The sequence below is a fragment of the Enhydra lutris genome, unplaced genomic scaffold, assembly GCF_002288905.1.
Source record: "Enhydra lutris kenyoni isolate GAN:26980312 unplaced genomic scaffold, ASM228890v2 scaffoldscaffold12, whole genome shotgun sequence".
NCBI lineage: Eukaryota > Metazoa > Chordata > Mammalia > Carnivora > Mustelidae > Enhydra > Enhydra lutris.
In genome coordinates, this window is record NW_019154096.1 from 115,791 (window position 1) to 131,333 (window position 15,543).

At 42.3% G+C, this 15,543-nt stretch overlaps 1 protein-coding gene across 1 annotated transcript in view; it reads right to left on the reverse strand.

The window, feature by feature from the left end:
- Positions 1 to 13,649, reverse strand: part of LOC111144739 (endoplasmic reticulum oxidoreductase 1 beta) — a 48,501-nt gene extending 34,852 nt beyond the window's left edge. The window contains exons 1-6 of the mRNA XM_022499173.1: positions 13,358 to 13,649; positions 13,012 to 13,264; positions 12,884 to 12,962; positions 6,827 to 6,868; positions 5,637 to 5,719; positions 361 to 434 (exon numbers count right to left, since the gene is read on the reverse strand). Of these exons, the coding sequence (XP_022354881.1) occupies positions 361 to 434; positions 5,637 to 5,719; positions 6,827 to 6,868; positions 12,884 to 12,962; positions 13,012 to 13,264; positions 13,358 to 13,649 (823 nt within the window). The remainder of the gene's footprint in view (positions 1 to 360; positions 435 to 5,636; positions 5,720 to 6,826; positions 6,869 to 12,883; positions 12,963 to 13,011; positions 13,265 to 13,357) is intronic.
- Positions 13,650 to 15,543: the final 1,894 nt, after the last annotated feature.

Here is a 15,543-nt window from a genome sequence, read left to right on the forward strand (position 1 = left end):
AGGAGATGATGTGTCATGATGGGAAAAATATACGTATGGGATCCAGTCAGAACTGGGATTGAATCCTATCTCAGCCTCTTGTTACTGTGTGATCCTGGGCAAGTTAGTCTTCTTGAGACTCAGTTTCCCCAGACATGAAATAATATGCAGTTATGAAGGTAACTAAAAGATTAGCAATAATGTACTTAAGGCACTCAGCACATGGCCAGAACATAAGCTCTCAATAAATGCCATTCTGAATAATAAGATCCACTCAGCAATACCCAGTGTATTCAAGGTATAACTGATTATGTTTTCACTGATTTCCATTTCTTATAAAAGGATTAAGGTTAAAATAACTTCATGACAATAGTTTATTACCATCAAGTTCACAGAAGTGATCCTGTGAATCATCATATCTTGCCCAGTCAATGAACGCTTCTTTGCTTTGATTACTAGGAGAAAGAGGGAATAAAAAAGAAAAAGGATTTAAATTGGGAATGGAAAAGGTTACACTGTATCTTATATAATTAAAAACAGATAATCTGAGATCATGTCTTTAATTTAGATAGTTTCATAAATTCAATTAGTGGTTACCTGAAGGAATGATAAACAAGTTACATGAAAAATATAGATATTAACTTCCACAAAGTATTTCTATTTAACTATACTAAAACTGTGAGCCCTATTTCAGTAATAATTTTCACTAGAAAATTAATTGACAAAAATATAGGACATGTAGTAAAATACAAAAGTCAACCTAGCCTTTTCGACTGACTTAGAAGTAGCAGCAATCATTTTTTTCTCAAGTAGGAATTAAGCTTACATTCATAATTCCTTTAACTTAAACTGCTTCTGTATTTATAGGACAAAAATACCAAAAACTGCATTTCTAGGATCTCCCTTCCTACGTGGTATTCACTGGTTACACCAATGTCACTTTAATCATGGCATATCATTCAATTTCCATACTACCTCACATTTAATAAAATAGAAGATCAAGATCTCTACTTGGAGATCTTGAAACAACTACAGTCATTCAAGTAAACTCTGACCTATATTCACTTTAACCTATATTCAGACCATCTCTGTCTTAAATACATAACAGCAACATCTATAAGAGAGCTGTTACCTTCTTCTTTATTTGCTACACAACAGGAAAAAAAACAAGGTAAAAAAATTATTTGTGTACCAAGTACAAATCACTTAGTTCCTAAATATGTTACTATCATAGCCAAGAATTTATGTTTTATTTGAGAAACCGTTATGTGACATAACCACTAGAAGTCCACATAAGGCTGGCTGCACAAACTCCGCTATCAATAAACGTTGCCGATTTAATTCACAGTGGGATTTTTTTTCCTCCTATGGGAATATTCAATGAACTTAATAATACAAGTTCATGGAAATACTTGTATCATAGGTGACTCTGCTGGAATACAGGATGTGATAAAACAAGAAGGCAAGTTCTAGTTACGGCTCCGATGGTAACTATAGTTATGTTACTTAATTAGAGAAGTCTTCTCTTTGAAAATAGTCAAGAACAAAGCAATTGTGACATAAATTCCTATTTTCTTGTTAACAATACGATTTAGAGGAACTTTTATCCTTGAGGATTCTTATGTGATGATGCTTTGCTGATCGTTTCATCCTAAACCCTGCCTGAAAGCCACGGCAGCAGAAAAGATGGGGAAGGCTAATCTAATGCTAACAGAGCTGGCTCGGGTCTGGCTTATACAGGTGGGTTGAAGGGAAGTAGTCCAGCTTTTCTAAAAGTCAGTTTGAAGACGGATGCCAAGCTACTTACGCCACAACTTCCTAGTCTTTACCAGGGACTTCCTGTCAAGATGGCGCTGGGTTAAAAGCAGTGGCCTTCGAAGTGGGCAATGCAGGGGCAGGAAGGAAAGGGCCAGAGCGATTTCCAAAGAGCAGGAGAAAACTTTTCAGGGTGGTAGACAAAATAACTATCTTGTTTAAACTGATTTTCATGTGTACACACTTGTCAAAACATCAAGTGGCATATTTAAATAGGTACAGTATACTGCATGTCAATTAAATTTCAGTAAGGCTGTTTAAAAGTTATAGTACTGGGGCGCCTGGGTGGCTCAGTGGGCTAAAGCCTTCGGCTCAGGTCGTGATCCCAGGGTCCCGGGATCGAGCCCCGCATCGGGCTCTCTGCTCGGCAGGGAGCCTGCTTCCCTTCCTCTCTCTCTGCCTGACTTTCTGCCTACTTGTGATCTCTGTCTGTCAAATAAATAAATAAAATCTTAAAAAGTTATAGTACCAACTGCTGGAGAAGTTGTGGAATGAGGAACTCTCATACACTACCAGTAGCAATGTATTTTAGGAGTCATTTTGGAAAACCACTCGGCAGTATTACTTAATTCCACCTCTAGGTATATTCTATATAGATTTGCATACCAAATGCAACCACCAAATGTCCGCCACTATATTTTTTGGACTGGCTGCTAAGTGGAAAACTCCAACTATCAATGATAGGATGGGAACATTTTGGTGCAGTTTTAACTATGGAAACCAATGAAAAAAGAATTAAATGCTACTACTAAGTTCAAGAACATGAATGACTCTCACGACAGGATACTTAATAAAATAAGCCAGACACAAAAAATACATTCCATATTATTTTATATAAATAGGCAAAATTAACTTCTGCTACTGTAATTCAAAATCACGGCTAACTTTGGACAGTGGTAGTGACCAGAAAAGTACACACAGCAATCTTCAGGGAAGCAAGTACATTGTTTTGGATGGTTGTTGCAGAGCTGGGTTCACTTTGTAAAATTAAACTCACCTTTATGCTTAACATTTGTATACTTTATTATGTTTCTGTTATACTTGGATTTAAACATTTAAAAATAACTCTGTTCAACAAAATATCTATAAGCAAAATTAAAAGACAAGCCCTAACAATGCATATAGCCAAAGAATTATGTTCAGATTGTATGAGGAATGCCTACAAATAATCTATTTTTTAAAATTTATTTGACACAGAGACAGAGATCACAAGTAGGCAGAGAGGCAGGCGGGGCGGGGTGGGGGGGAAGCAGGCTCCCTGCTGAGCAGAGATCCCGAAGCAGGGCTCGATCCCAGGACCCGAGATCATGACCTGAGCTGAAAGCAGAGGCTTAATCCACTGAGCCACTCAGGCGCCCCCAAATTAATAGTATTTTAGAAGTACATACTATCCCACCTCCACACCCCACGCCAACGCCATGTTGTTTCACCACGGAGAAACAACAGCAAAGAATATAAAAAGGCACTTTACCTTAAAATTCTATAGTGACTTAAGTCCCAATCCCTGGATAACTTCTCTAGTTATATTCTTTCCTGGATAATATCATATGGTTTTAAAATGCCATATATTCACACATGACTGATGGGAAAGCTGAGCGATGTGCTCGCTGTTGCTCTCTAGGCTGCTGCTGAAGCAGAGGCCTCTAATTCCCAATCTTCTAGTCATTTATAGCTCCTATCTTTTTCCATGCCCCACATCAAATCCTTCAGCAAATCCTGTCAGCTCACTCTTCAAAATCTGTCCAGAATCTGACCACTTCTCATAATTTCTACAGCTATCACCATTCTGTCTTACCTGGATTAGTACAATAACCACATAACATAGCATCCGGCTACCTCAAAGCATTCTCTCCAGTCTTCCACTGACTTTTCATTCCACTCAGTTTAAAGCAGCATTCGTAGCTGTCTTCAAGCCCTCCACCCCACCCCACCCCTGCTCCCATCCCTAACATTTTCTGACTCAGCCTTCTACTACTTTGCCCTTGACCACTGTACTCCAGCCACACTGGCCTTCTTGGGACTCCTCAAATCATCTAGGCACACTCCTGTCACAGGTCCTTTTCACTAACAATTATACATGCCTAGAATACTTCTCCCTCGGCAGCCATATTATGACTTACGACTTATGCCTTCATGGGCACTTTGTTCAAATGTCCCATTATCGCTGTGGCTTTCTCTCACCACCCAATCTAAAACAGTGCCACTTCCCCATCCCCATCCACACCACCCCTAGCCCTCTGTCATTCTTCTCTGCTTTATCTTTCTCCCAGGCACTCATCACCACTTTCCTTACTTCTTATATATTTTACCTTTTTACTGCAGATCTCCAAAGAAAAGCTTCATAAAAAAAAGAATTTGTCACGTTCACCACTATATGCTTAATACTACTCTAGAACAGTGCCTGACATATATTGTAGGCATTCATTACGAAACACTAATATGCAATAAACAGATTTAAAAAATGCTCAAACTTACTAGTAATCAACAAAATACAAATTAAACAAAAATGAGATGCTATTTCATCTGCAAACATTATTAATTTTTGGCAAGGATGTGGAGACCAAAGCCAGTTCTCAGCCCCAGAGGCAGTACACAGTCATACAAGCACTTTGGAAAGCCCTCAGGCAATATCAAGAACAGGTACACGGGGGCATAATAAGGTTCAGCAATCTCACTAGTGCATGCCAAACTTGCTAGTGTATGCCAAAAAAATTATCAAGGCACTCAAGGTCACATAATTTGTAGAAGTAAGAAATCTGAATACTTCAATTGTCTATCAGTAGAGGAACAGATAAGTAAAATAGTAATAGTCATCTGATAAAAACCATTCATCAGCTGAAAGAATGAGATAAATCTCCCATGTTTTAACATAGATCTAGAAAGCAAAATGTACAGTGTAAAAATACATTTGGATGTTAAATTCAGTATTATTTTATATAAGGAAAAATAAAATCATATGTAAAATAACCATCATTTTATAGATATAATAAAAACAAAACCATAGATGGATTCATGACAGTAGTTACCTCTAAGAAGGAAAGAAAATAGAATTGGGAAATACGGCATAGAGGATTTCAAATTTATCTATATTTCTCTCTTTTTAAAAACACAGTAGAAAAAGTTAATATCTATTCACATGGAATGAATTTATTTTATTATCTTATTATGCTATTATATTATCTTCTCTAGTTTTCTATATTAAAATATTTCAGTAAATAATGACTGATAACTTTATTAAGTCTAACAATTATAGTACACAAATGCCAACCTAAGCAAATAGGGAAATTAAAAAGATTAGTAATAATCCATTCCCTACTCTCAATGATAGATATGTTCAGTCATTTCACAGTGCATGATCTGAGACCACTCACAAATTATGTTGGCCTTCACAAGCAGGTTTTACATAGAGAAAATAAGGAAAAGTCAATAGGAAAAAAATCTATGAAACTTAATAGTCATGGTAATCATAATTTTAACTGTTCAAAATGTAACACACACATTGAATTACTATTTACAAATGACTTAGAGGTTCAAGTTCCTTTTACTATAATAACCAGGAAGAATGGATCCATAAGTCTTCCTAGTGGAACAATCTTCTATATTTTTACATTTTTATAAAGTCACTATTGATGATATATTTTTGAAATTTAAGCACAAATCCACTAAGAGGAGGAAGCAAAGCAATCATGAAATTTAGGATGAAGAATAACTTCTTTTAAGAGTGACTTGAAAAAAAAAAAAAAAAGAATGACTTGAAACTTTACTGCTTCATTAAAATCACAAGAAAAATGGAATATTTTTGATATAAATATACTAAATAAGAGAATATTTTTTAAACTTGCCTTAGCGTGCTGTTAATGGCTCCCAGTGTATTAGCTTGCTCACAGTCTTCTAATTCTTTGGTATTGTTTGCCACTTTCGAGTACTGAAAGGAAATACATAGTAAGTTTAGTAAGAACTATTAGCTTCCTCTTTATTTCAAGTTCCATTGGCAATCTGTCAATGATGACACAGATACATCCTATTATCAAAACCTCTCACATATGTAAGAAACGGAAATCAAAATGAGTCACAAATTCCCACCAACTAAAGAAGACATTAAAAACAATTACCACTGGTATGTTGGTGATCATGTAAACTAAGAAAACCCTCTTGGGAAAGTAATTTGACAATATTCATCTAGAGCTATAAAAATGAATAAACCCTTGAACCAACAGTCTTATAACTGAAACCATATCCAGAGCAACACTAAAAAACAAAACCAAAAATGAAGTACAACCACTTTAGAAAGTATTTGGTACTATCTCATCATGCTAAGATAGGCGTAATCAATGGCCCAGCAACCTTACTTCTAAATATCTACCTAAATATCTACCTATCTACTCTTACATGTGTACACAATGAGACAAAGGATGAAAATGCTGACACATCACTGTTCATAATAGCAAAAAACTCCAAACAGTTGAAATGCCCATCAGCAGAGGAAGAGCTAACCAAGGAGATACTCATACAATGGAGTACTACACAACTATTAAAATTAAGAAAGCTACATATATCAACAGAGACAAAAGTTCAAAAGCATAATGAAGAATAAAAAATAACTGAAAAAATATTTTTAAAATAAAAAAAAAGTTAATGCCATTTAAAAGTACTACGCCCAAATACCTTGATAACTGTGTACCCTATACAGTATAATCCTGAAGATGGCAGGTTGACTAGTTGGAACACAAGACTAAAAATACATGCACGATAAAACACCTGCTGCACAGAGCACCTGATACTGTAGCTCTACTATGCTACTATAGTTCTTCTACAGAAGACAGAATTGATGTATCTCAAAAGAATCTATAGAATTTAACTGTAAAAACAAGCACTCTGCCTGCGGCAAGAATTAGAAAGGTGGGACTATGGAGCAAAATGTCCCCACTGCCAACTAATTCCAGAACAGTTCTCTTCTGCAACCACTGTCAAGCAGGAAATGGGAAGTTCCACAATGTAAAGCAAAAATATTCAAGGAAGAAAAGTGACTCACCTTATTAGAACTCCCAGCTTTAATTCCGACTGGAATTTTGCTCTTAAAAGAATAACAAGAAAAATTTACGAAGTTATCTTCATTTTTTCTTGAGATTTCTTCACAAATTAGTAATGCCACTGCTCAAATACAGATACTATTTTATTCTATGATGAAAAAATGAACATTCATTCAAATTGTCTTCATACTATCTAATAAACCAATTTATGGACTTGTAAATCTTAATTTAGCAAACTGAACGACATATACAGAATAACAGTGTCAAAATCAGCTATAATTTTTTAAAAGATTTTATTTATTTATTTGACAGAGAGAGAGAGAGAGAGAGATCACAAGTAGAGAGGCAGGCAGAGAGAGAGAGGGAGAAGCAGGCTCCCTGCTGAGCAGAGAGCCCGATGTGGGGCTTGATCACAGGACCCTAAGATCATGACCTGAGCCGAAGGTAGAGGCTTAACCCACTGAGCCAACCAGGCACCCCCAAATAAGCTATAATTTAAACTGTAATGCAGTATGGAATAGTTCACATAATTTTTAGGTTAAAAAAAAATGCTCAGCAGGGAACCTGCTCTCCCGCTCGCTCAACAGGGAACCTGCTCTCCAGCTCTCCCCACCCTCCACCCCTTCTCTTTCTAAAATAAATAATCTTAAAAAAAAATAGAAATAGAATACGGCTATTATCTTTTAAGTCCCTTTCTAATTACAGCCATCTCCCTCCCCCTGGAGGTAGAATAACTTATTTCTGTTAATTACTTTTCCTTGCAATTTCATTACATAGGATATATCCCTAAACAATATAGAGGGTTCTTTTTGTTTTTGAACTTTAATATTAATGACATGCTTCTTTTGCTAATATTTTGACAGCTACCCACCATAATGAGTTTTATGGTCATTCATTTTCCCTGCTGTAAATGTTGTATTATATGAAAATATCACAGTGTATTTATTCTATTGTTGACCTGTAAGGTTGGCAGAATAATGGCCCCCCAAGATATCCATGCCATAATTCCAGAAGGCAGTGAATATGTTACAGTACATGGCAAAAGTGACTCTGCATATGTGACTAAGATCTTGAGATGATAGTTAATACTGGATTATTTAAGCAGACTCAATAATAAGATCCTTGTAAGAGGAAGACAGTGTCAGAGTCAGACTGGAAGGTGCTACATTACTGGCGTTTAAGACAAAGGAAAAGGACACAGGCCAGGAACACAGCAGCCTCTAAAAGCCAGGAAAAGGGAAGGAATGATGATTCTCCCCTAGAGCCATCAGGAGAAATGCAGCTTTGTTGATACCTTTATTTTATTCCTGTAAAACCCATTTTCAGACTTCTGGCCTACAGTATTACATGATCATAAATTTGTATTATTTTAAGCCACTAAATTTGTGGTAATTTGTCAGAGCAGCAACAGGAAACTAATGCAATCCATATTTAGGTTGTTCCCAGATTAAGTTAAAGAACAATGCTACACAAACACTTTTTTCTTTATCTCCCTATATATATTTATAAGAGTTTCTCCAGCTTTTATGCTTACAAGTGAAATTACTATAGCTCATTTCCAAAATAGGTATACCACTTCCCAATCCTACCAACAGCAGATAGAAGTTACTGCTAAATCATATCTTTACCATTATTTGATATTTTTTTTAAAAGATTTTATTTGGGGCACCTGGGTGGCTCAGTGGGTTAAGCCTCTGCCTTCTGTTCAGGTCATGATCTCAGGGTCCTGGGATCTGAGCCTTGCATCTGGGTCTCTGCTCAGCAGGGAGCCTGCTACCACACCTCTCTGCCTACTTGTGATCTCTGACTGTCAAATAAAATCTTTAAAAAATCTTATTTTTATTTTATTGATTATAGATTTATTTATTATAGATTTTATTTATTGTTTGACAGAGAGAGAGAGAGCACAAGTAAACAGAGTGGCAGGCAGAGGGAGAGGGAGAAGCAGGCTCTCCGCTGAGCAGGGAGCCTGATGTGGAGCTCGATCCCAGGACCACAGGATCAAGACCTGAGCCAAAGGCAGCTGCTTAACCAACTGAGCCACCCGGGCACCGCAATTATTTGATATTTTAAAAATTTTCACCAATATAGTAAGCAGGAAAGAGTATCTGATTTTTGTACTGATGAAGTAGAATGTTTTATGTTCCATAAGACATGTGCATTTCTTTTGTGAAATACCTGTTTTTCATTTTTCTAGTGGGTTGTCTTTTTCATATTAACATGCAGGAATCAAGACTTTTTCCCTATTCTGGTACATTCTTCTGGAAATCCAACCTGACATATTATATTAGACTGTGTCTCTTAAGCTCTCTTTAACATTTACTAACCCATTCTCTCTCTGAGCTTCCTTCTGAATAATTCATGCTTTTATTTTCCATTCATTCATTCATTCATTCATTCAACATATTTGAGAATCTATCTCACATAAGCCTTGCACTGTTCTGCCTACTGGGAGAGCAAAAAGAGAAGAAAGGGGGAAAAAAAAACGGACAAAAATCTCTGCCCTCCATGAGCTTACATGCTCATAGGAAAGGGGAAAAAAAAAAGAATGAGCCAAATACAGAATCTGTCAGATGATAATAAAGTAACAGGGAAACAAGGGAATAGGCATTGCAGGACTGAGTTGCTACTATTTTTCAAAAGGAGAGTTACAAAAGGTCTCAGTCAAATTTTGGCAATGCTTGAAGGAGGAAAAGGAACAAGCCACACAATTTGGGAGAGTGGAGGAAAGCACTCCAGGCATTGGGAACACAAACTATAAATGCCCCGAGGCAGTCAGCTTGCCCAATGTTTCTGAGGAACAATAAGGGGGACTATGTAGTAGGTGAAAGGAAAAATAGTAGACCATTGTAAGACTTTGGCTTTACTGGAACCCGGGGTTTTCTCACACCAACCCAGTCTCCAACTCTCCAACACCAACTGAGTGCCCAAATCAGTTTTGATACCACCTGGAGTCAGAGCAGACCTCATGGAATTAAGGGCTCAGACACACAGACTGTCCCCACCTTAGATATCAGTCCCAAGTTCCAAGCCACCTGTACTTCTGACTGACCAGCTATAAATTGGGGTTCCCAGGACTCTCTTCTCTGGTTCAGTAATTTGCAATGGCTCACAGGACCAGGGAAATGCTTATGTTTACTGTAAAGGATACAACTCAGGAAGTACCAAATAGAATAGATAGGGGCATAGGGCAAGGTATAAGGAGGTGCAAGTACAGTCCTTCTCTGCCTCCAATGCACCCTCCCAGCAAGGGTCTATTCGCGCACCTGGAAATGCATCAATCTTGTTTTAAGAGCTTTTACAGAGCTCCATCTCTAGCACCCCTATCCCCATCCTAGTGGTCATGGGTGGGACCCAAGGAGGAGTATCAAGCAAAGGATACCAGAAAGACTAGCCAGAAAGACAAGACAAAATCAGAAAAGGACAGCATCCTGGAAGCCCAGAGAAAATAAGTCTTTCAAGGAGAGTAAGTGATGAACCGTGGGGAAAAAACTGCTGTCTATAGGTAAAGCTAAGGTTTAAAAACTCACTATTGGCTTTAACAAGGAAGACACTACGGACCTTGCCAAGAGCAGTTTCCAAGGAGCTGGAGTACGTTGAAGAGAGAACCAGCGTAGAAGGAGTAAGGATAATTCCTTTGATGAGTTTTTTTGATAGAGAACAGAAAAATGGAGCAGAGCCAGGAGAGTTGGGCAGGTTGAGAGGGAACTGCAAACTAGAATTAACACCATGTTTTAGAATGACAGTAACAGTCCATCAGAGAAGGAAAAACTAATGATCCAGGAGAGAAAGGGAAGAGTTGTTGAGCCCTATGCTTGAAAGAGGGAATGGGACCTAATGCAGGAGAGACAGGGATTGACCTTTGATAAGAGTTTATAGTTCATCTATGATAATCCACTGGAAGTCATGACGTGTGGATTCAAAAACTAATAGGTAAACACATATGGATTACACTGATTACTCCAATTTTGTTAGTGAAATACGAAGATAAGAAAAGGGGAAGTGTTGGAGGATTAAGTAGAAAAAGACATAAAATGGTAGCATGATTCAGTAATCCTTTCTTCTGCTGGATATAATCAGCTATCTAATCCACCCATTGAGTTTTTAATTGCAGCTCTAGAAATCACAGGTCTTTTTCCATAGTCTATATTTCTAATACCTCATTCATGGTGCCTAGTGTTTGGTGATTTTGGCTATTAGCTGCTTATTCTCCTTGACACTGTATCTTCAAGAATTCTTTAGGGCCTGGGTTGAAAATAAATTCTTCCAGAGGAAATGAATATTTGCTTTTACCAGTAAACCAGCCCCACTTCTGGGAGACAGATCCAATAAAATGAGATAATATATATTGAAACACGTTGGAGATTAAGTACTATCTATAATATGCTCCAACACTGTATTAGAAAATACCACTGGAAACAAAAACCAAATGTATCCACTTTTGAGGACGGTTTCACAAAATGTGCCTTTGAATATGCACGAATCTTTAATTTTTGAACTATATGTATTCATTTGGACATGATAAAATGATACGTATTGATTTGGATATAATAAAAGTAAACGTGCAATTATAAAACAGTAACACATGTAATTAGTAGACGAGAAAAACCTAAAGTGAAGTTTCCTGATTGATGACAAAGTATACAATTAACATAGGCTATAAAAAGAAAAAAATGAGAAAAGACTCCTTTTAGAAAAATATCTAAATGTATACCCCAAAACTATCACCGCTAGAAGATAATTTTGCTAAAAACAATTTGAAAAATTTACTTTTTAGAAGATTTCCAGATTTCCATTAGTTCAGTTTTTTCTAAGCGGGGCTCACAAGGTAGTTCAGAGGATAACTGCGTTGCAGTTACTTACAAACAAGGCCTATTTAAAATTGCTGATCCAGAGCCACTAAATCAGCACAGGTGGCAACGGGGCCAAAGAATCTGCATTTTTAACACACTCACCAATAACGAAACCGAAAGTCTGCCCCTTTGATTTTTACCAAATCATTCATTTAAAAAATACCCACACAAATATAATGTTCATATTTTCTGGGATTTAGTGCACGACACCATAACGCCAGGAGGAAAGTGTGTGAACAAAGTCAGAAAAGCATGTTTACACGGTTGCACTCACGGCTTCAGCCCTGCTCAGCCGGGAGCACCAACCGCTTCAAATGGCATCTCCCTTGCCATCCAGCCACCGAGACACCTGCCCTCCCAGCGGCTCCCCCGCCTCGCAGCAGGGGCAACCGGGCACAGCCGCACCTGCTGCTGCAGGAAAGCAGCGAACGGGGTTCGCGGGGCGAAAGGCTCTGGCTTCCCACACCCTCGACCTGCAGGTGTCACGAGGCGCCCCCCCGGGCCGGCCCACTCTCCTCACGTCAACCGTCACCAACCGGCAGTGTCCGCGAGCTTTCCCCTCAGGCCCCCCGGACCCCGCGGACCGGCTCAGCTGGCGAGAAATCGGCCGCCCCGAGAACGAGGGACGGCAGAGCCGGGGCGCAGCAGGGGGCTCTCCAGCCCGAGAGCTCCAGGACGCGGGGTCTGGCGTCCCTCCCCGCCTGCGGCACTCTTGTGGGACGCGGGGAACCCCCGGTGAGGGGCGGGCTCCCCCCGTCCGCGCGTCCTTCCCCACACAGCGGACGGCATCCCCACTCCCGCCCGGTCTCCCGCACACGCCCCGCCGCCACACAAACCAGAAGGAGAAGCGGAAACGCCTCCGGGAACGGTCACCGCCGCCCTCATCCTGCCGCCGCCTCCACGAGCGTCGCCGCCCGGCACTCAACGTGCGCATCTCGCAGGCGCCCCCGGACGCGGCGGTTCGGGTCACGGCCCCCGCCCGCGCGGTTCCCAAAGCCCCTGCGGGTCCAGCCCGGCACTGCCCGCGCCCCCGCCGCGGCCCGCTCGCCGCCAGCGCCCGCGTCCGGCCCCGCGGCCCCACCCCGCCGGCCCTCGGCTCCCCTGGGCCTCGACGACGCGCGGGAGGAAGCTCAGGGTGACCAGCAGCTGCACTGCGGCCGCCCCCCGCCCGGCGCCAGCCCGCCGGGCCCCCCGGCTCATGCTGACCTCTCCCCACAGCGCGGCGGGCTGGGCCCCTCGGGGCCGGGGAATGGTGGGCGGCCCGGGCGACGACCCAAGGGGACGGCTCCCGGCGATTGAGAGGCTCCAGGGTCAGAGGTCCACGCCGTGCGGACGCGGGGGACGCCCTCCCCGGCTCCCGGCAGCTGCGAGTGAGGCCGGAGAGCGGGGCGCCGCCCCCCTTCATCTCCCAGGCTGCCCCGCCCCCAGCTTCCGAGCGCGGGGCCTTGCGGCAGTTGTGGTCCCTGCGCGGCCTCGGGCCCGCCTCCTGCTGGGGGCGGGGCCGGCGGCGGGAGGAGCCGGGGAGCTGCGGCGGCGGCGGCCGCTCCGCCTCCCCCACGGCGGCCAATGGGAGAGGACCACGGGATCCTCCAAAACAATAGGCGCTGCGGGAGGGGCTCCGCCCCCCTCCGTCGGCCGCCTAGCCAACCCCTCCTCCGTGGTGCCTCCTGGAATTCCGACCGGGGGTCAGGCCTGGGTGGCCGGTCCCCGACGCCGCACAGCCAGAGGACTCCGGGACGCGCCCCGCGGGGCCTTGACTGCGAGCCGGGGCGCGCTCTGCGTCTCCTGCGGCGGCCACGGCCTCTGGCGCCGGCGGGGGCCCGCTAAGCACCGACCACTCGGCGAGGCGGCCCCGGCTCCTCTTCGACTTCACCGCCCGCAGGCGTGGACGCGGTCCCCTCCTCGGTCCGCTCCCACTCCCTGCGGAGCGGACCGCGCGCGGAAGAAGGGGACGAGCCCCGGAGTTGATCATAACGTGTGGGGTGGGGACGAGCGCTCCGAAGACCTGGGAGGGCTGCGGCCTGGCTCCGCCCCCGCCTCCGAAACATCCCAGTTTCTCACGGGGCTTCAGATGGCCTGAGGTTCCTTAACCTCCGCGATCCTCAGTCTGTTCGTCGTGAATAATCCCGGACCCAAACCCTGTTTTAGGATTGCACTAGACTCTGTACGTAAAGGGCTTAGGATGGCGCCAGCACAAAGGAAGTTCAACGACAGCTGCTATTCGTTTTATTAATAGCCTTGATTTCTAGAAAACTAGCAATACACTGGCTTACACGTATGAGGTGTGTATTAGACTCCCAGTGCTTCTGTAACAAACGACCACACATTTAGTGGTGTAAACAAGACATTTATTATCTTAGAGTTCTGAAAATCAAAAGTCCGCATAATATCAGCAGGGCTGCATCTCCTAAAGGCTTTAAGGGACAATATGTTTCCTTGCCTTTCCCAGCTTCTAGAAACCACCTGCGTTCCTTACAACTCATAACTGTACACCACACTGTCACATCTTCACTCCCTCGGCTTCCAGTTATATTCTTTCTCTTGCTGACCCTGACTCTACTGCCTCCCTCTCATAAAGACCCCTGTGATTACACAGGGCCCACCCAGATAATCCAGGATAATCTACCCACCTCAAAAAAAATTTTTTTTTTAATTTTTCAGGAGACAGAGCTTGTTTATTGGGTAGGTAAGTGGGCACCAGACCCCAAAATTCTTAATCACATCTGCAAAGTCCTTTTTGCCATATAGGGTAACAAACTCGCAGGTTTTGGGGATTAGGGTGTACACATGTTTGGGGGACATTGATCAGCCAACACATAGCCTGTTACACCTTTCTGAGCACTTTCATTATTTGAGGGGCCTGTGCAAAATGAACATTCACGGTCCTGGTTTAAAAGATGGTAAGAATTTGAACCAGGGAAAACAGAGCATTCAGCCAGGTGCAGGGCCCTTCTGAGCCATGTCAATCCTCTTCCTCTTCAGCAGCTTGGAATTTTTGTCGGACTCTTCCGGTTACTTTTTCACGCTTCCTCTTTTCTTTGCCAAACCTCTATTTTCTATCCTCCCATTTCCTTTTGTCCCTTATATAAATGTGATCTCTCCCGATTCTGCTAAAGCTTTTCTCTTGTCCAATCCAATGGAGTTTTGTTTTGTTTTTTTCAAGATTCCTCATCTCTGCACCACGTTTGATTCTATTGCTAACACATACTTTGTGGGATTATGTTATTTAAAAAATCCCGGGAATATTTTGTTCTGGTTTAAAAAAAAAAGGGGGGGGGGAAATAGTTTAGATTATACATTTTCTTATTACAAAATCTCTGGTCCTGTAGTGGACCTTTCATCTCAGGTCCTCTAGTGCTTTTGAAATCAAGGGCAGCAACCATGGTCTGTAGTTAGAGTCCTTCTAGATTTGTTCCTGCAGAACAATTTGAGTGGTCAGTGGCTGAAAGGAGGTAAGGGGTCACAGAACTCCAGTGCGGGGGTCCAATAGCTATTGTCTTCCTGGTGATTGAACCCAGGAAGTAACAAGCAAGTGAAATTAGAAAGTGTTGGTGTTTTGCACGAGATATGGTGCACCCAAATGCCTGCCTAATGACGTCTACCGAGATCTGTCTTAGCGTTAATTGTTACGAGTGTGTGTGGGGGGTTGTTCCTTTGTGAACAGACTGCTCCATTTGTCCTCTCCCCCTGCCTCTTTGTGTACCTTCGCTTTCCCTAAAATCAACAACACTGAAGCCGCGTTGTGAAGGTACCAGTGATGTCATCCTTGCTTGCAGCAGAGTTCCACGATGACACACAGTTTGAGCTTTTCCACTTTGAACGCTGTGGCTGGAAGTTGTGACAGAGGAAAGAAAGTGCCAACACTA